Source organism: Argopecten irradians, chromosome 9 (genome assembly GCF_041381155.1).
Source record: "Argopecten irradians isolate NY chromosome 9, Ai_NY, whole genome shotgun sequence".
In the NCBI taxonomy this organism is placed as follows: Eukaryota; Metazoa; Mollusca; class Bivalvia; order Pectinida; family Pectinidae; genus Argopecten; species Argopecten irradians.
In genome coordinates this window covers 30,963,057-30,989,350 of record NC_091142.1, presented here as the reverse complement: position 1 = coordinate 30,989,350, position 26,294 = coordinate 30,963,057, and the positions used below count along the sequence as shown (strand labels likewise).

Sequence of the window (26,294 nt, the reverse complement as noted above, 5' to 3'; positions counted from 1 at the left end):
CTCTTAATACATGGCCTAATTGTTAACCAAAATTACTTGCTTTAGAAGGTACATACTGTACATTAAAATTACTGTCAATCACAGGAATTAAAATTTCCCAAACAGACGAATTAACATCAAGTAGTCTGTGTGGCCAAGTCCAACAGAATGGGCCCTCCATTTCTGTAAATCAGTTACCTTGTCGGATTTCTTGCCAGTTGATAGAACTAAAGAACTTGTGTTTGGTGACTTCCTTGAATCTAAGACGATTGTCCTTGTCAGTGAGGAGACTACGTATTAGACTCACAGCAGATGATGATACATGGTGATTCTCAGGAAATTTTAGGCATTTCTGTTGATAAAAATAGCGAAATTACTTAGTCATTGTTACAGACTATTCTGATCAAGGACATGGCATTATGGCATTTTCCTTCTTAATTCATAGTAAATAAAACCTGTGTTATCAGGAAATCTGACTATACCAGCTCAATACACTGGTCCAGGTGACGTCCTGTTTAGACAAGTCTGTACTTCCACAGCCAATGGCACCCGGAAATGTGGTTTTGTTAGTTTAACGTCCTATTAACAGCCAGAGTCATGTAAGGACATGCCAGATTTGTTGGTGGAGGAAAGCCGGAGTACCCAGAGAAAAACCGCAGCCCAGCGGTCAGTACCTGGCAACTACCCCACATGGGACTCAAACTTGCAAACTGGAGGTGGAGGACTTGAGGTAATATGTTTGGACATGTGAACCACTCAGCCGACACAAGTCACTCACCTTAAAGTTCATGATGTTAGAGTATGTGATGACCATAGAGCCTCCCTCGTCTGTGAACGGAGTCTTTCCAAACAACATCTCGTACAGGCAGATCCCTAACGACCACCAGTCCACTTCCACACCGTTGTTACTTCGCCGCTCGTCATTGTTCATCGTGATGAGAAGCTCCGGGGACACATAGTCTGGAGTTCCAACAGGCATTTGAGAGGAAACCTAGAGATAAAGACAGGCTTACAATCAATACTCACAAAGTGGTATTTATAAAAACTTTCCATGCACTGTTGTCTATCATATCATGAAAAATATTTTTTTTTTTAAAGAAGATAAATACTGCAGAGTTATATAGTTGTTATAACCATTGCATATTTTTTCAAGATTTGAACGTTCTTTTTTTTTCTAAACTCTCAATTGAAATATAAACCAAAATACAAAATATGAAAACTTGTAAACTTGGGAGACATATTAACAATATATGTAGACATTTATATGTGATAATAATCTGGATACTTACCAGTCCATCAATAGAAAACTTATAAACTTGGGAGACATATTAACAATGCATGTAGAAATAATATGTGATGATAATCTGGATACTTACCAGTCCATCAATAGAGAGTTTAGCAGCAGATCCAAAGTCAGCTAGTTTAACGTGACCCTGACAGTCCAGTAATATATTCTCTGGCTTAATGTCCCTAAAAACAAACAATACATTTCAATCAAAAATAATCTTCAGTTATATCTAGGGATGGGTATGGGTATGGCGAAAGACTCTTTATCTTCATTACTCTCTGTTACCGAATAGCATTTCATTACCAGAATGTAACCTATAGTAATCAGTATGTCACCCTTGGTTACCTGTATGTCACCCTTGGTTATCAGTATATCTTGCTTGTTTACCAATATGTCACCCCTTGGTTTACCAAAATGTTATCCTTGTTATCCTAGTTACCATTATATCTCCCTTGGTTACCAATATGTCACCCTTTGTAACCAGTAAATCACGCTTAATTACCAATATGTCACCCTTGGTTACCAGTAAATCACCCTTGGTTACCAGTATGTCACCCTTGGTTATAGTATATATATCTCCCTTGGTTACCAATGTCACCCTTGGTTATAGTATATATCTCCCTTGGTTACCAATGTCACCCTTGGTTAAAGTATATATCTCCCTTGGTTACAATATGTCACCCTTGGTTAAAGTATATATCTCCCTTTGGTTACCAATGTCACCCTTGGTTAAAGTATATATCTCCCTTGGTTACCAATATGTCACCCTTGGTTAAAGTATATATCTCCCTTGGTTACCAATATGTCACCCTTGGTTAAAGTATATATCTCCCTTGGTTACCAATATGTCACCCTTGGTTAAAGTATATATCTCCCTTGGTTACCAATATGTCACCCTTGGTTATAGTATATATCTCCCTTGGTTACCAATATGTCACCCTTGGTTATAGTATATATATCTCCCTTGGTTACCAATGTCACCCTTGGTTAAAGTATATATCTCCCTTGGTTACCAATATGTCACCCTTGGTTAAAGTATATATCTCCCTTGGTTACCAATATGTCACCCTTGGTTATAGTATATATCTCCCTTGGTTACCAATATGTCACCCTTGGTTATAGTATATATCTCCCTTGGTTACCAATATGTCACCACTGGTTATAGTATATATCTCCCTTGGTTACCAATATGTCACCCTTGGTTATAGTATATATATCTCCCTTGGTTACCAATATGTCACCCTTGTTTACCAGTACATCAATCTGGGTTACTAATGGTACTTACCTATGGACATATCCCATGTTATGCAAAGCATCTATGGACAATGTCATCTCCGCTAAGTAGAATCTGGCCATCGATTCCTCAAATATATCATCGTGTCTAAAACAGTCAAACTCATTAATAGTCAGTCTATAAAGTTTTTTATTGCATTGTATCACACTCATGTATCCATGTATAACATGTGGCACACAGCCCTCATGTCAGGATGCTGATACTTTTAAATACATTATTGCATCCATGCCTTCATTAAAACATTTTCATTGCCTTTTGCTATGGTTGGTAACAACACAATGTTGAAAGACCAATTCAATGATTTTAATGCTAATTCAAAGTGTTTAGTAGACTCATTGTACATTTTTACACCATAGATCACAAATCAATGTTATTTTTTTAAAGTGATTGTACTTAATTAACAGAGAGACAACCAATATCATCCTTTCTTACAAAATGGTTCTTCGTGCTCAAGCAGCTGAAATCACAGCAAACATTTTATCTGACCAAACCTTAGAGTCTGTTTACAGCCTTTTTGTTCAGATCTGAATGTATACCTGGACAACAGAGTGAGCAGATCCCCTCCAGCATGGAAGTCCATCACAAGATGGAGGTTTAGCGCGTCCTGGAAGGCATAGTGTAGACGAGTAATCCAAGGACTGGTCGCTTTGGCCATGATGTCCCTCTCTTCTTCATAGAAAGAAATCTATAATAAATACATCAAAATGTAGATAAAAAGTCATCAGACTTTGGCCATGATATCCCTCTCTTCTTCATAGAATGAAATCCATAATAAATACACCAAAATGTAGATAAAAAGTCATCAGACTTTGGCCATGATATCCCTCTCTTCTTCATAGAATGAAATCCATAATAAATACACCAAAATGTAGATAAAAAGTCATCAGACTTTGGCCATGATATCCCTCTCTTCTTCATAGAATGAAATCTATAATAAATACACCAAAATGTAGATAAAAAGTCATCAGACTTTGGCCATGATATCCCTCTCTTCTTCATAGAATGAAATCTATAATAAATACACCAAAATGTAGATAAAAAGTCATCAGACTTTGGCCATGATATCCCTCTCTTCTTCATAGAATGAAATCTATAATAAATACATCAAAATGTAGATAAAAAGTCATCAGACTTTGGCCATGATATCCCTCTCTTCTTCATAGAATGAAATCTATAATAAATACACCAAAATGTAGATAAAAAGTCATCAGACTTTGGCCATGATATCCCTCTCTTCTTCATAGAATGAAATCTATAATAAATACACCAAAATCTAGATAAAAAGTCATCAGACTTTGGCCATGATATCCCTCTCTTCTTCATAGAATGAAATCTATAATAAATACACCAAAATGTAGATAAAAAGTCATCAGACTTTGGCCATGATATCCCTCTCTTCTTCATAGAACGAAATCTATAATAAATACACCAAAATGTAGATAAAAAGTCATCAGACTTTGGCCATGATATCCCTCTCTTCTTCATAGAATGAAATCTATAATAAATACACCAAAATGTAGATAAAAAGTCATCAGACTTTGGCCATGATATCCCTCTCTTCTTCATAGAATGAAATCTATAATAAATACACCAAAATGTAGATAAAAAGTCATCAGACTTTGGCCATGATGTCCCTTTTTTCTTCATAGAATGAAATCTATAATAAATACACCAAAATTTAGATAAAAAGTCATCAGACTTTGGCCATGATGTCCCTTTTTTCTTCATAGAATGAAATCTATAACAAATACATCAAAAATTAGATAAAAAGTCATCAGACTTTGGCCATGATATCCCTCTCTTCTTCATAGAATGAAATCTATAATAAATACACCAAAATGTAGATAAAAAGTCATCAGACTTTGGCCATGATATCCCTTTCTTCTTCATAGAATGAAATCTATAATAAATACACCAAAATGTAGATAAAAAGTCATCAGACTTTGGCCATGATATCCCTCTCTTCTTCATAGAATGAAATCTATAATAAATACACCAAAATGTAGATAAAAAGTCATCAGACTTTGGCCATGATATCCCTCTCTTCTTCATAGAATGAAATCTATAATAAATACACCAAAATGTAGATAAAAAGTCATCAGACTTTGGCCATGATGTCCCTTTTTTCTTCATAGAACGAAATCTATAACAAATACATCAAAATTTAGATAAAAAGTCATCAGACTTTGGCCATGATGTCCCTTTTTTCTTCATAGAACGAAATCTATAACAAATACATCAAAATTTAGATAAAAAGTCATCAGACTTTGGCCATGATGTCCCTTTTTTCTTCATAGAACGAAATCTATAACAAATACATCAAAATTTAGATAAAAAGTCATCAGACTTTGGCCATGATATCCCTCTCTTCTTCATAGAATGAAATCTATAATAAATACACCAAAATTTAGATAAAAAGTCATCAGACTTTGGCCATGATATCCCTCTCTTCTTCATAGAACGAAATCTATAATAAATACACCAAAATTTAGATAAAAAAGTCATCAGACTTTGGCCATGATATCCCTCTCTTCTTCATAGAACGAAATCTATAATAAATACATCAAAATTTAGATAAAAAGTCATCAGACTTTGGCCATGATGTCCCTTTTTTCTTCATAGAACGAAATCTATAACAAATACATCAAAATTTAGATAAAAAGTCATCAGACTTTGGCCATGATGTCCCTTTTTTCTTCATAGAACGAAATCTATAACAAATACATCAAAATGTAGATAAAAAGTCATCAGACTTTGGCCATGATGTCCCTTTTTTCTTCATAGAATGAAATCTATAACAAATACATCAAAATGTAGATAAAAAGTCATCAGACTTTGGCCATGATATCCCTCTCTTCTTCATAGAATGAAATCTATAATAAATACACCAAAATGTAGATAAAAAATCATCAGACTTTGGCCATGATATCCCTCTCTTCTTCATAGAACGAAATCTATAATAAATACACCAAAATTTAGATAAAAAAGTCATCAGACTTTGGCCATGATATCCCTCTCTTCTTCATAGAACGAAATCTATAATAAATACATCAAAATTTAGATAAAAAGTCATCAGAACTTTGGCCATGATGTCCCTTTTTTCTTCATAGAACGAAATCTATAACAAATACATCAAAATTTAGATAAAAAGTCATCAGACTTTGGCCATGATGTCCCTTTTTTCTTCATAGAACGAAATCTATAACAAATACATCAAAATTTAGATAAAAAGTCATCAGACTTTGGCCATGATGTCCCTTTTTTCTTCATAGAACGAAATCTATAACAAATACATCAAAATTTAGATAAAAAGTCATCAGATCTTTGGCCATGATGTCCCTTTTTTCTTCATAGAACGAAATCTATAACAAATACATCAAAATTTAGATAAAAAGTCATCAGACTTTGGCCATGATGTCCCTTTTTTTCTTCATAGAACGAAATCTATAACAAATACATCAAAAATTAGATAAGAGAGTCAACAGACTTATTAAATAAGAAAGTGACTTACATACTGTTTTGATAATCTAATTAATTACCTCTTGCTGTGCCAAGGTTTCATTCTTGCGCAGGATTTTCATGGCATATACAGTATCTGTACTCTTCTCTCTAACAACCAACACTTCTCCGAAGTGTCCACGTCCAATGGCATCCTTCACTTCAAGTCAGTGGCCTTGATTACGTAATTTTTTAATTTCACATAACGTTTTTACACATCTACAACAGAATCATCCTACAATGTAATATCATGTCCACATGTAACAGGTAACCAAAGGTAATGAGAAAGTAAACAAGGTTACTGATGAACAGGGTAACACAAGGTTATTGATGAAAGGGTAACACAAGGTTATTGATGAAAGGGTAACACAAGGTTACTGATGAAAGGGTAACACAAGGTTACTGATGAAAGGGTAACACAAGGTTACTGATGAAAGGTTAACACAAGGTTATTGATGAAGGGGTAACACAAGGTTATTGATGAAAGGGTAACACAAGGTTATTGATGAAGGGGTAACACAAGGTTATTGATGAAAGGGTAACACAAGGTTATTGATGAAAGGGTAACACAAGGTTATTGATGAAAGGGTAACACAAGGTTACTGATGAAAGGGTAACACAAGGTTATTGATGAAAGGGTAACACAAGGTTACTGATGAAAGGGTAACACAAGGTTACTGATGAAAGGGTAACACAAGGTTATTGATGAAAGGGTAACACAAGGTTATTGATGAAAGGGTAACACAAGGTTATTGATGAAAGGGTAACACAAGGTTATTGATGAAAGGGTAACACAAGGTTATTGATGAAAGGGTAACACAAGGTTATAATAAACACAATGAAAGGGTAACACAAGGTTACTGATGAAAGGGTAACACAAGGTTTACTGTTATTCGAACACCATGTGATTACAGGGTAACACAAGGTTACTGAAAAAAGGGTAAACACTCAAGGTTAACTGAAAAAGGGTAACACAAGGTTATTGATAAAGGGTAACACAACAGGTTAAGGTTAACACAAGGTTTATTGATGAAAGGGTAACACCCAAGGTTACTGATGAAGGTTGGGTAAACACAAGGTTATTGATGGTACGGTTATACACAAGGTTTAACATTGAAAGGGGCTTTTAAACACAAGGTTACTGATGATGAGAAAGGGTAACACAAGGTTATGGTATGAAAGGGGTGAACAACAAGGTTACTGGATTGACAAAAGGGTTTAACACATGGTTACTGATGAAAGGGCTAACACAAGGTTACTGATGAAAGGGTTATGTAACACACAAGGTTATTGATGAAAGGACGTAACACAAGGTTTACTGGATGAAAGGGTAACACAAGGTAACACAAGGTTATTGATAAGGGGTAAACACTAAGGGTAACACAAGGTTAATGATGAAAGGGTAACACAAGGTTATTGATGAAAGGGTAAGAAAGGGGTAAACACAAGGTTACTGTTAACACAATTTACTGATGAAAGGGTAACACCAAGGTTATTGATGAATGGGTAACACAAATGTTATTGTTATTGATGAAAAGGGTAACACAAGGTTATTGATGAAAGGGTAACACAAGGTTATTGATGAAAGGGTAACACAAGGTTATTGATGAAAGGGTAACACAAGGTTACTGATGAAAGGGTAACACAAGGTTACTGATGAAAGGTTAACACAAGGTTATTGATGAAGGGGTAACACAAGGTTATTGATGAAAGGGTAACACAAGGTTATTGATGAAAGGGTAACACAAGGTTATTGATGAAAGGGTAACACAAGGTTACTGATGAAAGGGTAACACAAGGTTACTGATGAAAGGGTAACACAAGGTTATTGATGAAAGGGTAACACAAGGTTATTGATGAAAGGGTAACACAAGGTTATTGATGAAAGGGTAACACAAGGTTACTGATGAAAGGGTAACACAAGGTTATGATGAAAGGGTAACACAAGGTTACTGATGAAAGGGTAACACACAAGGTTACTGATGAAAAGGGTAACACAAGGTTATTGATGAAAGGGTAACACAAGGTTACTGATGAAAGGGTAACACAAGGTTACTGATGAAAAGGGTAACACAAGGTTATTGATGAAAGGGTAACACAAGGTTATTGATGAAGGGGTAACACAAGGTTACTGATGAAAGGGGTAACACAAGGTTACTGATGAAAGGGTAACACAAGGTTACTGATGAAAGGGTAACACAATGGTTACTGATGAAAGGGTAACACAAGGTTACTGATGAAAGGGTAAACACAAGGTTACTGATGAAAGGGTAAACACAAGGTTACTGAGGAAAGGGTAATACACAGGTTACTGATGAAAGGGTAACACAAGGTTATTGATGAAAGGGTAACACAAGGTTATTGATGAAAGGGTAACACAAGGTTACTGATGAAAGGGGTAACACAAGGTTATTGATGAAAGGGTAACACAAGGTTATTGATGAAGGGGTAACACAAGGTGACTGATGAAAGGGTTAAACACAAGGTTACTGATGAAAGGATAACACAAGGTTACTGATGAAAGGGTAACACATGGTTACTGATGAAAGGGTAACACAAGGTTACTGATGAAAGGTTAACACAAGGTTACTGAGGAAAGGGTAATACAAGGTTACTGAGGAAAAGGGTAACACAAGGTTATTGATGAAAGGGTAACACAAGGTTATTGATAAAAGAGTAACACAAGGTTACTGATGAAAGGGTAACACAAGGGTTATTGATGAAAGAGTAACAAAAGGTTATTTAAGCATTATTCTCAATATCGTTTGGGATTATGAAGTCATAGACAAAAAAAAGTGAAGGACATTCTCTATAGATGCGAAGCCTCTAAATAAATTTCAATGATTTCACTTACTTTTACAATAAAACAAATTGACTATGCACATCTATTTAACCAATAGAAATGAGTGTAACATATGAAATTAAAATTATTGTAATATACATTTATCTAGATTTCCTTCAAACTTACACTTCTTTACAAAGGCTGCCACATGTTTATTTTGCTTGACAAATTCGTGTCCACATTCTTCATACAGTGTGACAAGGGCATCTAAAAGTCCCTCCTTGGTGACCAGTGAGGTGTGGATCTCCGAGGTCTCAACATTCCCCTGAATCAGGTCATCCAAGACACGGATACGGTGGCAGATTGAATCCAGACTCATCTCCATCTTAACATCTCAGGTCTTACCATATCCAAAATCTTGTTATTCCTTCAAAAAAGAAAAATGTGGCAAGTTTTAATTATGACACTTAAAGGTTTCTGAATGGCAATTCCACATACATGTATATTTCCAAATGAACCATATTAAGTCAATTATATAATTAAAGAACATAAGCTCACCAGGTATTTCATTAAGTCGTCTGTATATCTTTTAATCTAAATTTTCCCCAATCAAAAAATCTTTTTTAAGAGTATTTTGATTAGGAGAGTTCAATACATAGACTAACACCTGAATTTGTGTTTGTAAAGCAAGGGTAACTAATAATACAAGGTGGTTGAGAGATTGGTTATATATAATTAATTTGCACTTCCTCCTAGGGACTCTTTTTGAGTTAAAAAAAAAAATAAAAAAATCAACAAATCAAGGCTACAAAAGACTGAGTTAATTGTCATCTCTAATCCGATACAAACCAGGACTTTTTGAACACTTTCTGATCTATGCTCTACCAAATAAGCTATAGCTACTGGTCACCACAGATTGGCTAAATTCGGTCAGCTACAGCCTACTAGATCTAATATCGTAATACGAATGTGATGTACAGGTTTTTCGGCAATACATACAGCACTTGTATTTAAAGCTATTTACTGTGCATCATGCAGTGTTTTTGGTTATTATCTTTTCCGTTTTGCTTGCTTTCACTTTCACGTTTCTCGGAAATTTTGACTGACTGAAGTCTGTATCACTTGAGTGTTTGTAAGCCGGAGTGCCATTGCCATCCACATACAAACACGGCGCTAAAAAGGATTCAAAGCAACAGGGCAAAACGAAACACGGTTGACAGCATTGAATTGGTTCAAAAAAAAAAATCGGCGAGAACGACACCATACGATTATGTTCTAGTCATTCACATATTCCTATTCATTACAATCAGTCATAATTCAAAATTGTGATAGTTGTTCCATTTTTAATTCATTTTATTTATTTTAGATGACATGATATCATAATGTCATGTTTTTGCTATTATTGATTTTGTTTATCAGCCTTTAGTACAATACTATAGTATGACTGTTGCTGCTTGAATGAATCATGAAAATATACAAAAGTCTTTGTATATTCATAGTGAAAAAACAAAGTTTTGGTCATGGAAAAGTTTTGATCCAAGTGCTATGTGCATGTGGGTCAATATATTGCAATACATCAACACAACATCGCACTCATCAGTCAATCATGAAGTAATTATTAAAGTGTAATTACAAAACATCCCTTGAAAAACATCATCTGACAGCCGAAATGGTACACATTTTTTAGTCACTAGGCCTATTAATCTTTCGAAAACATCCTAGAATTCTAGCTCTTGGAATTTAGCACTAGTGTCTATTCAACAAGATGGTGCGACAATAAAACACATTTCTAGAACTAGAATATGTATAACCTAAAGATCAACAGGAAACTTGCTTATACTTCTATAACCTAGATCTACGCCCGTAGTAAAATTGTAAACAAGTGACCATCATACAGAATCGGGTCGAGTCCAATAGCGCACCTGTCTTGCCCTCAAATAAAGCATTTCGGTCAAAAATACAGGCTCGATTTCTAACAAGTGTCGTAAAATGCTAAATCAAATAGCATATTACTGATAAATTCGCAGCAAAATATATTGTTACGTGCAAATTATATTTCAATTCAAACCTTTCTTCAAATCAAGCGCCATTTTGTAAGTGAAGTCGTCAATTAATTGCTAGCGCCATCTAGCGGATACGGTTATATCGGTACCAGGTGAAAAATGACCCCACTTAAAACGCCCGACGTACAATCTCAGCATTATATAAAAAGATATAGTGTCATATATGAAGAACCAGTTTGAAATATTTAGGAATTGATTTTCTTAGATTTCAATATTTTTTTTATCCCAACCATAGATACAGAGCCTATAATGTAATATATTTACATTCACTGGTACAACTGACACGAAATTAAATAAAAAAAATTATTAAGACATATTTAGATTTTCCTCTAGTTTACAACATGGCCCTCTTCAGATAAACATTTGAATGATGACAATACAACTCTAACAAATAAACTGTTATATATGATTAAGATACTCGCTATATGTATACAATGGCCTTTTCAGAGTTATTTAAATATATTGTACAAATATTTAGGTACTGTAGTAATATCAAGTTTTAAAGGCAGTTTCCTCATGAACATTTTTTTCTTCACTTCTGCAATCAGTGCTTTCCTAGATGCAAGGACGCACTTATAAATCCTTGTCTAGATGTTATTCTGATTCCATATAAAATTTTAACTTGAACTTAATTTCATGAAAATATATCCAGCTATGGAATAAAACATGAAAATAATGGATAAGAATGTTAGTGCAGCGAACATTATATTATTATTATTATTTTGAAGTTATATGTGCCGTAAGTTTCATACTCACGAATCAAGAAGAGCTTTAAAAATATGTTATTCACCAACGAAAGGAACCAACATTTTGATAACTACAAGTACAAATCAGAGCTGCCCAAAACAATTGTACATGTACAGTGAAGTAAAATGAGTCACATGTATATATACGGTCAGGCCATGAGGCCAAGTTGTGGTCTGCAATTTCATTTCACATTTTTATAGTCTTATTACAAGGAATTGTAAAGCGATTTCTACATGTTTGTTTCCATCTAAATATATTCATAAAAGAAGTGCAATAAAACTCTGCGTCGTACTCATGTCTATAAGGCATCATACGTGTTTGTTTGTCCATTTGATTAATTTCTACTTCCACAGCTTTATTCATCAAACCTAAATGGTTTTCAATAAATTACTGAAGAAAAAATAACATGTTATTTTGTTTTCGCTCAGTCAGTTATGGCACATAAAACCTTAAAAATATCTATGTGAATTTGGAGGATAACTCTATACAGAAGAACAAGAAATCAGACAGAGATTTGAATCTCTGATGGAATGAGGTAAGGTATGAAACGGTATCTATAACGATACTGATTGTTTTCACAGAATAAAATAATGAAGAATTAGAATATAGAAACACGTTACAGTCAATACGAAAGCCGATTGTGAAAATCTATTAGGCTGATTTTGGTAGATTTTGTTTCGCGTTATTTAATATAATATTATATTGCTTGATTCCGGAAGCTACATTTTATATGGACTGGCAAGAAGTCATCTAGATCTATTCCCATTGAAATTCACTCAAAATGAATGTTGAAACATCGTTTAAATCAGAAAACTGTTTCAATTTTGTTAATTTCAATAGCTTTAGAAACCGCTTTAGAGTTGATTTGCTTTAATAACTTTTTTGTCTAGTATTGATAAAAAAACGTAATATTTTAGCTTGGGATACACCTAGTTCAAAATAAAGTCTTACAAGATAGGTATATTTCGTAGTGTATTAAATATAAAGCGATTACTTATGAAATAATGTCAACAAAATTTCGTGCATCATAACGCAAAATTTCGCCCCAATCGGCTTTCGAACTTCATCAAACACATTTGGATAACATATATTGCTCTTAAAAGCCTTTTAATGATCAAGAGTGTTAATCTTACATACAGCAAATGATAGTTATATGATAAACATGTATGTTTCTGATATAAATATGAAGTGATTTTACTAGGGCATTTTTTCATTGGATTTTTATTGACGGACACCTAACAGACAAGGGAGGCAATTTGTAAACAGGAAGTTTACGTTTGGTACTTCCCGCGCGAATTATGATGGAATTATGGCCCCGGTCTCACTGAAATATGTCGTGTCTTTCACATCCCAGGTAAAGAATGGAGTTATGGTAAACGTTATACCAGTAAACATATATAATGATTGATTGAATTGATAAACGAATCGATGAAGAGGATTGCGTGTTGACAGAGTAACCATTGATGTAAATGACCAATGGTCAATCCGTGATCGATCTGTCGTTTTAGCACACTTTTCCGATGTATAGATTTATGCAACGACATATCAGTGAGCCAGACTCTAACATTCGACATACCTGGTCTATCTGACCTTGGTCTGTAATTAAGACACATTAATTGGAATTAATCAAGGACGCATATACTAATAAATCCTTGGAATTAATTTTACTTCCTTTTAATTTTAGATGCTCACTACCTTTCAAAAGAAGAAAAGATTAAAAAGTTTCGTAAAAACAATAATATCAGAAGAAAACATAATATGGCCTTAAAAGAGATTGATAATTTTGTAGATTTGCAAAGTTATTAACTTACCGTAAAAATACTACCTGTTACACTTTTCACCACTGATGGTAAGCAACAGCAGATATCAGTGCAAACAAGTTTAGCATTGACATAGAACCATTTAGTTATTGGTTTATAAGTCTTAGTGAAGGTGTAACAGGATAGGTGAAAATTAGCCCGAGATACTCTGGCCCTGACACCAGACTTAGACAATATGACAGATAGATGTCTGGTTTAGGGCCAGAGCGCAGCAGTACTCGAAAACATGGAATAAGCCGACACCGTTTGGTATCGGGCCAGGTCATCTCCAATTCAGACTACTTAAAAATATTACCACCGAGAATTGCCATTTACCTTGGTCTTTTCAACAAATGAATAATTTATCTACTCATGGCCATCCATTTCATCACACATGCACATTCTATTGTATCAACACAGAAGTTTCTTTTCCGCAACTTTAAATTTCCCTCGTCGTCGTCGCCATTTTCTAGTAGTATGAAAATCACCTTTAATCTCGATGGATTGCAATATTTGGGTAGATATAATATTCATTTGTTAAATAGACTAAGGTTAGTGGTGCTTCTCGGTGGTCAGTCTGAATCGGAGATGACCTGGCCCAATACCAAACAGTGTCGGCTTAATCAATGTTTTAGAGTACTACTGCGCTCTGGCCCTAAACCATACATCTATCTGTCATAATATCTAAGTCCGGTGTCAGGGCCAGAGTATCTCGGGCTAGGTGAAAATGTAGCATCCAAACTGGGGCTCAATTCTAGGTCCTTTAAAAACTTAATATTGGTAGGTAAATAATTCTATAACATTGTCATAAGTAATTTTTTTTACTTTTTATACAGGACAACAGTTACCCGGTACAAAACCTCACCGACAACAAAGGATTCAAGAAATGGCTTTCAAACCCCAAGGACAAGTCTGGTCAGATTGAGGCAGTGTTTCAGCTGGAGCAAAGCTGTCAGATACAATATATAGATATAGGTAGGTAGAGTTTCAGCTGGACCAAAGATGTCAGATACATTGTATAGATATATAGGTAAGATACTTTATTATAAGTTTGATATAGTACACTTTTGTTTTATAGTCAGTGGAAAAGAATTCTGTTTGTATGTGCAAACATGTACCAACTCTAAATATAATTAACTTGACTCAATGTAGGGATATGTGTTACATGTAGTTTGTACTTCAATTGACTTCATTTTTCAGTGAAGCTTCATACTTGAGTCATTGATACTGACCTACACTTTTTGATTTGACCAAAGTTATAGTGCCTACATTACAACTGACCAATTACATCAAAGACAATAATTTGTCTGTCTCTGTTTTATATGTACCTTGTATCATGTCTGCCTCGAGTCTCTTTACCAGGACCATCCCAGGGTTCACTTTTGGGCGCGATAATGCGAGAAAAAATCGCGCAGTCAAAAATAACATAATATTTACCGATCGCAGTTCCCGAAATATAATCTAATCCTGTTTTACAGATCCTAATGATAGTGAGGCCCAATTAGTGTCTCCGCGGCGCTTGCCTCTGCATTCTCCCAATTAATTCAAACGCTTTATTAACCCTATACTGCTACAGTACATGTGACTATCGAAGTGATGAAGAACATGCACAACAGTTCTTTGCTAACGATGTGTCAGATGTCGAAAGTAATTTTGAGGGGTCAGATACTTTAGATTGGGAACTAATAGATGACATCATTACATAAAATATTCCTATAAATAATTGTATGTCCAGAACGTGAGGCAGACAACCACGCGGCCGGCTGCCGTGTTGACAGACGACGAAATTAACTTCCAGGCAAGTTGAAATTAATCCATGAATGAACAGTTTTAAATAAATTGATTTTCAGAAGCACTTTTTGAAAGATTAAATTGTAGTCGATAATATAAATGTTCAAACAAAATAATATACTTGAAAGATATTGAAGTTTACCGTCAATGACCGGCATGTTGAAAGAAAACCGACGGATGAAAAATGGCAATCTGTCACGTTAAATGAGATCTATGCATCATGCAGGCGTTTCTTTTACAACGACTGTGGCTAGTTTTATCCAAAATCCACCACCATTGGTCAAATGATAATGCACTTGAAACACATTTTTTCAGAAATTGTTTAATCAGGATCGTTTTCTAGTGAGATTTTCTTGCCATTCACCTGACTGACAATGACTTACCTGCGTACATAATAATATTGTAATTACTATATGCATTTGACCTGAGCTAATTAAAAATACTTTTTAAAGATAACATCAGCTTAGATAGAGATTATATGTGGTACATGATACAGATGCATATAGACTGTGGGTTAACTAATAATTGATAAGACCAGAAATTCAGCAGGAAACCAGCTAAACTGTCTTTCATGAACAATATTTGCAGAATATACAGTATACATACAAACTGCAGACAAAAACAAACAATTTGCATTTACCTTGTTATTTATTTTATTGACAAAACTATGACACGCTTGTCATAATCAATCTTTAATAAAAGGACATAACAATTAATATTGAAGATCTCTTGAAAAAAAAAAAAAATAAAGGAGTGAGAAAAAATATCCCATCCACATCTGAAAAATCTCATTGAAACAAGGCGAGGGAGATTTTTTCTCTTACTGTGCCTAAGGTCAAGGTTGAACCCTGCCATCCATGATTTTGAGGGGTTACGGTCGTTTAGGACCTCTACAAGTAACCCCTATTGAGTATGACCCTTGACCGTCCATTACCTAGTCAGTAAAACTATGAACCTTGACCGTCCATCAACTAGTCAGTAAAACTATGAACCTTGACCGTCCATCACCTAGTCAGTAAAACTATGAACCTTGACCTGTCCATCACCTAGTCAGTAAAACTATGAACCTTGACCTGTCCATCACCTAGTCAGTAAAACTGTGAACCTTGACCGTCCATCACCTAGTCAGTAAAGCTATGAACCTTGACCGTCCATCACTTAGTCAGTAAAACTATGAACCATGGCCATCCAGCACCTAGTCAGTAAAACTATGAACCGTGACCTGTCCATCACCTAGTCAGTAAAACTATGAACCTTGACCGTCCATCACCTAGTCAGTAAAACTATGAACCTTGACCTGTCCATCACCTAGTCAGTAAAACTGTGAACCTTGACCGTCCATCACCTAGTCAGTAAAGCTATGAACCTTGACCGTCCATCACTTAGTCAGTAAAACTATGAACCATGACCGTCCATCACCTAGTCAGTAAAGCTATGAACCTTGACCGTCCATCACTTAGTCAGTAAAACTATGAACCATGGCCATCCAGCACCTAGTCAGTAAAACTATGAACCGTGACCGTCCATCACCAAGTCAGTAAAACTATTTGTTGGTGTTGACAGGCCTGATCTGGTGTGCAATGTTAGAGATACAGGTGGGTCGTTCTGATTGGCCAATTGGACATGAATATCAAACCCTTCTTCACACCGCCAGTATCATGAGTCCAGCCGACTGTCGCGAAAATAACAACACGGTGAGGACCAGGATGTTTGGTAAAGGTAGGTGTTGCAAGTCGAAAGTAAATGATACATACTGTCTTATACCATAAGTAAGACCCCTGCCATCCTTGAGGAAAAATAAAACCGACATTTCCAGTTAAATTCTTATCCAGTGAATAGAGATTAGCCAATGAATTGTGTTGTTTGTTTTCAATAGATCATTTGAATGAGGCGACGGCTAAAGAGACGTGGGACCGTGTACGTATCATATGTCGCCAGCCCTGGAGGAAGGACGTCCAGTTTGGGGTGTCCTTCGTCAGAGTGAAGACCAATACCACATCAACAGCTGACAAACAAGAGAAGGACTCGTCAGCTCACAAATCTGCTAAATCTATACAGAAACATTTCTTTGGAAAGAAATCTCCCCCGTCAGTGGCTTGCTATTAGAACATAGATATACCTTAAATAAAGTGTTATATTGTAACTAGCAATGTAAAGACATGTACTATAAGTATAATGCCAGTATGTTAGTAGAAAGAACACATGCCGACCTTAAAGGCTCTGCAATGACAGAATGGTTAATATAAACAGAGAACCAAATAACAATGTATCTTATATCTCTTGGTGCTTTATATATGAGATTTATTTGTGTATCAGGTTTAAAGATGCTCCACCGCCGACCAAGCAAAAACGATATTCATCAATTTAACAATAATTGGTGTTTAATAGTGTGTGTTTAATCGTGTATATATATATCTAATTATTAAATACGAAAAAATAGTATGAAATAATTAATTTTGCTTTTGGTGTATGCACAATAAATACTTCATTTCATATAGGACATAGTGACACAGAATTTTTTCAGCGTGGGATTAATTATTTTTGATATTTTTGTCTTGAAAAAATAATTAGAAACTCCAACTTTTCAATGGTGGTAATGGTGTAAAGTACGTAACTTTTGTAGCGAAAGGAAAATACTAAATTGTCATTTTTCAGCAGTGGAGGATCTTTAAGGAAAGGCACTGTCAGTGACTTAACATGATGAACCGGTGGAGTAAGAAATTCTGCAAATTTTAAGTGCATGAAACAGACAGTTTCTGTCGTAGAAAACTTGTTGAAATCTTTAAGTTATAATGTTTTACATAGTGCTGTACATGTCATGTTTGATTTTACTCTGGAATGTTTTTGTTTTCCAGTGAGAATCAGAATGAGTTGGTGACACGACTATTGAAGATAGCAGGATCGTCAGAGGACGGGACGGAGAAAACTCAATCACTGTCTCGTACCGCAAAACTTGTGATCGCTGCCAAAGACACCGCTACAAAAAACATGTGTCCAACAGCACAGGGCGTTTCTCCATCAAACAGACAGACTCTCTACTCTGACAGTCTAGTCGCCAAATATGGCCCTAAGGTATGGTCAGAGGTTCAAACGTCCAAGGATTATGTTTGAAATTGAAAATATGTGAGTGCTGCAGAGGTAGATATGTATGCTATTTTCTGTATTTATGCATCATAAAGAACATTTTAGAAGAAAGGACTTTTTCCTGGTATCACTTTGGAGTTAATATCATCTGTAGTTATGATGATTACAATGCTATTGCTATCGGGGAAAACACTATTGCAATAGATTGACTGTAGCTGACTACAATTGCAATAGTATTGAGTATTATGTTCTGAATTCTATTAAATTCCATTCGATGAATTGCCAACCATGTCATATATCTATTGTAGTGTTGGGTTTAGAGTTACTTCCCTTTACCGGCTATCGTGAGTAGCAATTCAAACACACTGACGATTGTGATAGAGAACAATATCAGGGTTTGTTTTTGATTAAATTGATTGAAAAGTGACATTTGATTGTGACTGTTAGTCAGTTATCGTATCAAACCTCTGTGAGTTTTAACTTCATTTCATTCCAGGCTACAGAAACATATCAAGTCATTGAAACTATCGATAGATTGACACACTTTTGGCAATTGTTATTGACTTGTTGAATTTGCCATCTATTGATCAAGTTGACCGGCATTTGAATCGCAATATATCAATAGTCCAATCTAATGTTTCATCCCTAGTATAGCTATACAGACAGTCAATGCATGCAAGCTAATTATATAACTGTCAAATGATGTTAATCATTCTACTTACAGTTTGAAGAAGAGGTAGAAGATTTCTTAGCATCTTATAAAATTAATCCTAAGGATCTGGATAAGATCACCATTGCCGGTAGGTACTTTAATCAGGAATGAGGATAACAGAGGTAGGAAAAGTCCAATAATTCCTGTTGAACCTCTCTATCTCCAGCTTGTATGACTTCAACACCCTGTTCAATTTGAAGTTGGTCCCAATCTTTTTCACTGTGTCCCACTAAGTTTACCTGTATCTTAAAGTACACAAAATAAACTATCATATTCGACTCAATGAGCCCCCATTATACATTAAAAAAAATTGGACTAACCATCAAATAAAATTTCATCTGTGATTTTGTCTTGTGACTAATACTCAAGTAAATATGGTACAGTATATAGTTTTCATATTGTCAGTGTGCATCATGTTTCACAAAGTGTACTCTCATTTTCAGATATTCGCCATAAATTTGAAAAGACTAAGAAAAGAAAGCTAACTGCTGAGGAAAAGAAGGTGTTTATTGGGATGGCCAGAGAGTACATCTGTATGATGTTTGGTGGAGGGGACACAGACAATCCAACACCTGTCCACAAAAAGGAGTTAACAAAACAAGCTAACTCCGGTCAGGACAAAACCTCAGTTCACTCTAAGAGAAATATATTGAAAGATACCAAAACAAATCAAACAGACAAATCTGTACAGGGCTCTAATGTAGGTACAAATTCTACAGAACTGAGAAATAGCGTAGAGGAGATTTCTCCCAGATGCACACCTTCCAAACCGGGGAAGACCTCGTGTATCTCTGAACAGAAAAAGAATGAAGTGAAAAATGCTGCATCTGAATTTAAGAAAAATGGATTCAGCTCACCAAAAACTTTCCGATCCCGCATGGATTCAAATTCAGAGAGACAAAACTGTGATGAGGATAAGTTAAAAGTGAAGTTAGTCTCCAATTATGGACCAAGTTTTACTCACATATCCCCTAAAGGGACCAGTAAACAGAATGGTTTGAACAGTTCTCATCTCTCCTCACCATCTACAGATAATACTTGGCTCACTACAAAGTCACCTGTACAGTCACCTCCGTCTTCTACTAGCCCCGGGGCCAGGGGCAGGAAAAGGGCTCTAAGTGGGGCAGGGCCGAGGGCCAAGATCCTCCGAACAGATGATGACATGTGCTCACCTATAAGGGGTTCAAAAGCAGGGTAAGAAGGTAGAAAATTAATTCTGTGTGGACAAAATTTCATGATTTTCTGTTTCATACATGTTTTGGAGGGAAATTGTTTGTGTCTTGTCAAATTATTTTTTTCAATTAGACTAAATTTTGTACCATAAATTGCATATAACAGTATATACATTTGCATGAATTTGTATAAGGTTGTCTCCTCTTGATGGGTAAGGCTTGCTTGTGAAATCATGTGTTTAAGAGTGTTTTACACAAACTAATGACGTACATGTAGCACACATTACCTAGCATTACAGGGAGATAACTTGTGTCATTACCTAGCTTTACAGGGAGATAACTCTTTTCATTACCTGGCTTTACAGGGAGATAACTTGTGTCATTACCTAGCTTTACAGGGAGATAACTTGTGTCATTACCTAGCTTTACAGGGAGATAACTCTTTTCATTACCTGGCTTTACAGGGAGATAACTCTTGTCATTATCTAACTTTACAGGGAGATAACGCTTGTCATTATCTAGCTTTACAGGGAGATAACTCTTGTCAAAGGAGAAATCAACATACTCCTATCACCACTCAAACTGATGATGTAACACACATTACCTAGCTTTACAGGGACCGATTATAGGAGCTCAGCCACATACTTGTCTTATCAACTTTTTATTTGTTTCATCTTAAGGCGCGGACGAGGAAGAGGCAAAAGCATCAACTCAAGGGAAGTAACTCCTACATCGTTCAAGCGCTGTTCTGGATGTAATGGTAGGTTATAGTTAGTAAATAAACATAAAATTGTTTTCTAACAAAAGTGACTTGATATGGTGAATGGTCTGGAATAGATATACATGATTGTAATGAATTAGGACATTGGTTTTGAAAATAAGTGACTTGATATGGTGAATGGTCTGGAATAGAGACACATGATTATAATGAATTAGGACATTGGTTTTGAAAATAAGTGACTTGATATGGTGAATGGTCTGGAATAGAGACACATGATTATAATGAATATGATTATAATGAATAGGACATTGGTTTTGAAAATAAGTGACTTGATATGGTGAATGGTCTGGAATAGAGACTCATGATTACAATGAATTAGGACATTGGTTTTGGAAATAAGTGACTTGATATGGTGAATGGTCTGGAACTCATGATTATAATGAATTAGGACATTGGTTTTGAAAATAAGTGACTTGATATGGTGAATGGTCTGGAATAGAGACTCATGATTATAATGAATTAGGACATTGGTTTTGGAAATAAGTGACTTGATATGGTGAATGGTCTGGAATAGAGACTCATGATTATAATGAATAGGACATTGGTTTTGAAAATAAGTGACTGGATATGGTGAATGGTCTGAAATAGATACATGATTATAATGAATTAGGACATTGGTTTTGGAAATAAGTGACTTGATATGGTGAATGGTCTGGAATAGAGACACATGATTATAATGAATTAGGACATTGGTTTTGAAAATAAGTGACTTGATATGGTGAATGGTCTGGAATAGAGACTCATGATTATAATGAATTAGGACATTGGTTTTGGAAATAAGTGACTTGATATGGTGAATGGTCTGGAATAGAGACACATGATTATAATGAATTAGGACATTGGTTTTGGAAATAAGTGACTTGATATGGTGAATGGTCTGAAATAGAGACACATGATTATAATGAATAGGACATTGGTTTTGAAAATAAGTGACGATATGGTGAATGGTCTGGAATAGAGACTCATGATTACAATGAATTAGGACATTGGTATTGAAAATAAGTGACTGGATATGAAGTAAGTGACGATATGGTGAATGGTCTGGAATAGAGACTCATGATTACAATGAATTAGGACATGGATTGAAAATAAGTGACTGGATATGAAGGAACTTGATCAATGGAGACTAGCGAGCCTGCACTATTCTAACCCATTATAATGCTTTATTTTGCATAGTCATAATCAGATGTTTTAACTAGGAACTCTTGATTGACCGTCAAGGAGAAGGAAAAAAAAAGCAGGTTTAAGCATGCTACACATACTTATGTGGGTATGAGAAATTTGAGCCAGTACAAGAGAAACACAGATGTGTTGATGCTTCACACATTAACATAATATCATGTTGAACAACCGCATCAAGATGTCAATTGCTGTAGTGGCTGAATTGATGGCTGTTTTTGAGTTTATCATTACAATTTACTCAAGGTCATAAGGGTCTAATAGGCTACAATCTATATTAGAATCTGACAACTTACATCTGACTTTCACTCAAGGTCACAAGGGTCTAATAAGCTACAATCTATATTAGAAACTGACAATTTATCCCTGACCTTCTCTCAAGGTCACAAGGGTCTAATTAAGCTACAATCTAAATTAGAATCTGACAACTTACAGCTGACCTTCACGCAAGGTTACAAGGGTTGAAGAGGCTACAATCTATGTTAGAATCATGACAACTTAAACTTCATTTTCACCTCCATTTTACAGAATCTCTCCCTAGTGACCAGATGGTGTCCCACACCCTAGTGTGTACAGGCAAGGGATCCCGCGACACGTCCGACTACTACCAAAGTACATGGGGTAATCAAGGAACATTTCCGGGCATGGGAAATGTCCTTGGTAATGCTAGTAACAGTACAAGTCCTCTGAGTGGGCTGTATCCAGACTTCAACACACCTGCCCACAGAGGTCTGGGTGAGTCCGAGTTCTCAGACCAGTATGTCGAGTGTCCGTTGTGTAACGAGTTTTTCCGACAGTGTGTGGTAGAGAGACATGCAGCCACATGTGGTACATGATACAGGAGCTGTGGTAATGGTGTACGTGGTTCACCCAGAGGTGAGAGGAACTGATCCTCGATATTCACCTATGGATTAGCTGTGTTAGAGCATAATTGAAGGCCCTGTGTGAAAAAACAGATTAGACATGTAGTTTGGTTTAGGAACATCCAAACCTATATTTTTACTGTGTCTTCCTAGTAGGCTGATATACATATATTATACCTGCTCTAAAATAAATTTTTTTACATCCAAGTTGCAATGATCATTCCTAACTTAAAATTCTTCACAGGAAAAAAATACATTGCTAAAGATACAGAAAGTCCCTTTAACTTGCATTTTATTCCCTTAGCTTCTGTGATGGTTTCCTGATGGTGCTGTCTGAAGTTGTTATTAGATTTTAGAACAAATGGGAGTGTTAAGTTTCTAACTTATGAATTGTTATTTTAACTTTTAGATTTTTTATCTCGACTGTATATAACATTTGAGGACTTACTACTGAACTCCTGATCAATGTAAATCCTTCTACTGTTAGTGCTATGCATTTCATCTTATGTGACTTCAGTCTAAAATAAAAAGGTTTTGATAAAAATTGCATGGTAGATTTTTGTAAGAAATTGTACGAAAGCAAATTTTTTTGTTTTAATACATTTTATAATGATGCGAAGTGTATTTAATATAAAAAAATAATCTTGTCACCGGATTAACATAGAAAATATATTGTGTAAACAATTTATCTATTGATGAATTCATAGTATACAGTTGTTTCATGCCTTTTCAGTCAACAGTCCCCTCTTTTCCCCTCGGTGTTGGGACCAACCCGATGAATTGTTTCCTGAGGCCGGAGGCTTAGGGAAACAGTTTATATGGTTGGTCCCAACACCGAGAGGAAAGGCATGAAACAACTGTTATGTAACCTGAACCGCTATCTTAATTTTATCACTGAGCTTATGATGAGAAAGACTTTCACCGAAAGAATATTGGTATTTATGTTGATCTGGCGTGCCAGTGTTTATGACGTCAACAATTAATTATGATGTTCCGCACCGGTAAACAGTCAAACTATTTACCGGGCAATAGTCGAAATTACTCTATTTACATTTATATAGAGAGTCAGGTAACAATATACCATGTCTTAAAAGTTAATCAAAGGAAAAGTGAGCATGTTCAGTCCATTTGTAACTAATCTAAATAATATTTCCCCTTCTGTATAAAGTGGTAATCAGATGATCATTTAAGGCCACAGATCTCATGTTAGTATGCTATATTATGACAAAACCTGCCATTTGCAAACATTCCAAGATTATGCCTTCCGAAATCTAAAATTTACATATCTCAATAGATACTTTTGTGATTTTCTAGAGAAAATTGGTAACAATTTAATTCTGCAGTTTGAACATATTGCTTTATCAAAATATTAGAAAGACCTTGTTTTTGCTTATGACCTTAATGAAAAAAATGTAATCAATTTTATTTCAACTTAAACTATCAGATTATCTTGTTTATGTAAGAATCTCATTTATTCCATAGTAACTATATAGTAATTATATCATATGGCAAAGTACATGTAGTTTGTATTTTAAAGGAACAGTTTTGTAATATGTAAGATTATCATCTATGTATCATTTTAGAATTAGTTTTAGTATAAATGCCTATTTTCCAAACGGTGTGATACGATAAACATAGCATGGTTGTGCCAAAATATTTATGTATGCTATTTTTATGTTTGTGTGAGAAAAACAAGATTAGATTAATACTGAAGTTGATATCAAAACTAACTTAAAATTTGAGAAGAAAACATCATTTGTCATGTTTGTTTGGAAAAAGAAAACTAAAAAAAGAGAGAATTATTGCTTTGTGGACTTGGATGTTTAGTTTTGTTCCAATCCTGTGTGAATTCACGACTTTGTAATCGGACCAGATACTGTGTAGGCCACCACTTTATTATCTCCTGTTCTGATGATATCTCGGATGGTATGGAGTGTTTATTATCCCCCGCCCAACGAAGTTGGCGGGGGATATACAAATGGGTTCCGTCCGTCCGTCCGTCCATCTGTCCGTCCGTACGAATGGTTTCCGGAGCATAACTCTAAAACCTGTAAAGATATTTCCACGAAACTTCATACACACATTGGTCTTATGGTCTAGTAGTGCCTTTTGCTATTTTTAGGTTTTCATTTTTTGTACTTTTTTCTGTAACCATGGAAACATTGCTGAAAATGGCAGATTTTTGTGTAAGAATCGTTTCCGGAGCACAACTCTAAAACCAGCAGAGATATTTCCATGAAACTTCATAGACACATTGTTCTTATGGTCTAGTAGTGCCTTTTGCTATTTTTAGGTTTTCATTTTTTGCACTTTTTCCGTAAACATGGAAACATTGCTGAAAATATCATATTTTTGTACCAGGTTCGTTTCCGCAGCATAACTGTAAAACCAGTTGAGATACATGCACGGAACTCCATAGGCACATTAGTCTTATGGTCTAGTAGTGCCTTTTGCTATTTTAAGGTTTTCACTTATTGTACTTTTTTCTGTAACCATGGAAACATTGCTGAAAATGGCAGATTTTTGTGTAAGAAATGTTTCCGGAGCACAACTCTAAAACCAGCAGAGATATTTCCATAACACTTCATAGACACATTGTTCTTATGGTCTAGTAGTGCCTTTTGCTATTTTAATGTTTTCATTTTTTGCACTTTTTTCTGTAACCATAGAAACATTGCTGAAAATGTCATATTTTTGTACCAGGTTCGTTTCCGCAGCATAACTGGAAAACCGGTTGAGATATATGCACGGAACTCCATAGACACATTGTTCTTATGGTCTAGTAGTGCCTTTTGCTATTTTAAGGTTTTCACTTATTGTACTTTTTTCTGTAACCATGGAAACATTGCTGAAAATGGCAGATTTTTGTGTAAGAAATGTTTCCGGAGCACAACTCTAAAACCAGCAGAGATATTTCCATAACACTTCATAGACACATTGTTCTTATGGTCTAGTAGTGCCTTTTGCTATTTTAATGTTTTCATTTTTTGCACTTTTTCCGTAAACATGGAAACATTGCTGAAAATATCATATTTTTGTACCAGGTTCGTTTCCGCAGCATAACTGTAAAACCAGTTGAGATACATGCACGGAACTCCATAGGCACATTAGTCTTATGGTCTAGTAGTGCCTTTTGCTATTTTAAGGTTTTCACTTATTGTACTTTTTTCTGTAACCATGGAAACATTGCTGAAAATGGCAGATTTTTGTGTAAGAAATGTTTCCGGAGCACAACTCTAAAACCAGCAGAGATATTTCCATA

General features: G+C 35.3%; 2 protein-coding genes across 2 annotated transcripts in view; one reads left to right on the top strand and one right to left on the bottom strand.

Moving 5' to 3' along the window:
- Positions 1–10,959, bottom strand: part of LOC138332059 (citron Rho-interacting kinase-like) — a 58,828-nt gene extending 47,869 nt beyond the window's left edge. The window contains 8 exon segments of the mRNA XM_069280005.1: positions 178–331; positions 758–970; positions 1,356–1,449; positions 2,553–2,648; positions 3,098–3,246; positions 6,101–6,278; positions 9,030–9,268; positions 10,910–10,959. Coding sequence (XP_069136106.1) covers positions 178–331; positions 758–970; positions 1,356–1,449; positions 2,553–2,648; positions 3,098–3,246; positions 6,101–6,278; positions 9,030–9,226 — 1,081 coding nt within the window. The 5' untranslated portion in view covers positions 9,227–9,268; positions 10,910–10,959.
- Positions 10,960–12,904: 1,945 nt separating this feature from the next.
- LOC138332058 (uncharacterized) lies at positions 12,905–23,576 on the top strand. Its single transcript, XM_069280004.1, has 9 exons — positions 12,905–13,005; positions 14,287–14,425; positions 16,805–16,960; positions 17,118–17,328; positions 18,097–18,313; positions 19,050–19,125; positions 19,481–20,231; positions 20,890–20,969; positions 22,698–23,576. The coding sequence occupies exons 1-9, from the start codon at positions 12,961–12,963 to the stop codon at positions 23,003–23,005; spliced, it is 1,983 nt and encodes a 660-aa protein (XP_069136105.1). The 5' UTR covers positions 12,905–12,960; the 3' UTR covers positions 23,006–23,576.
- The last annotated feature ends 2,718 nt before the right edge of the window (positions 23,577–26,294 follow it).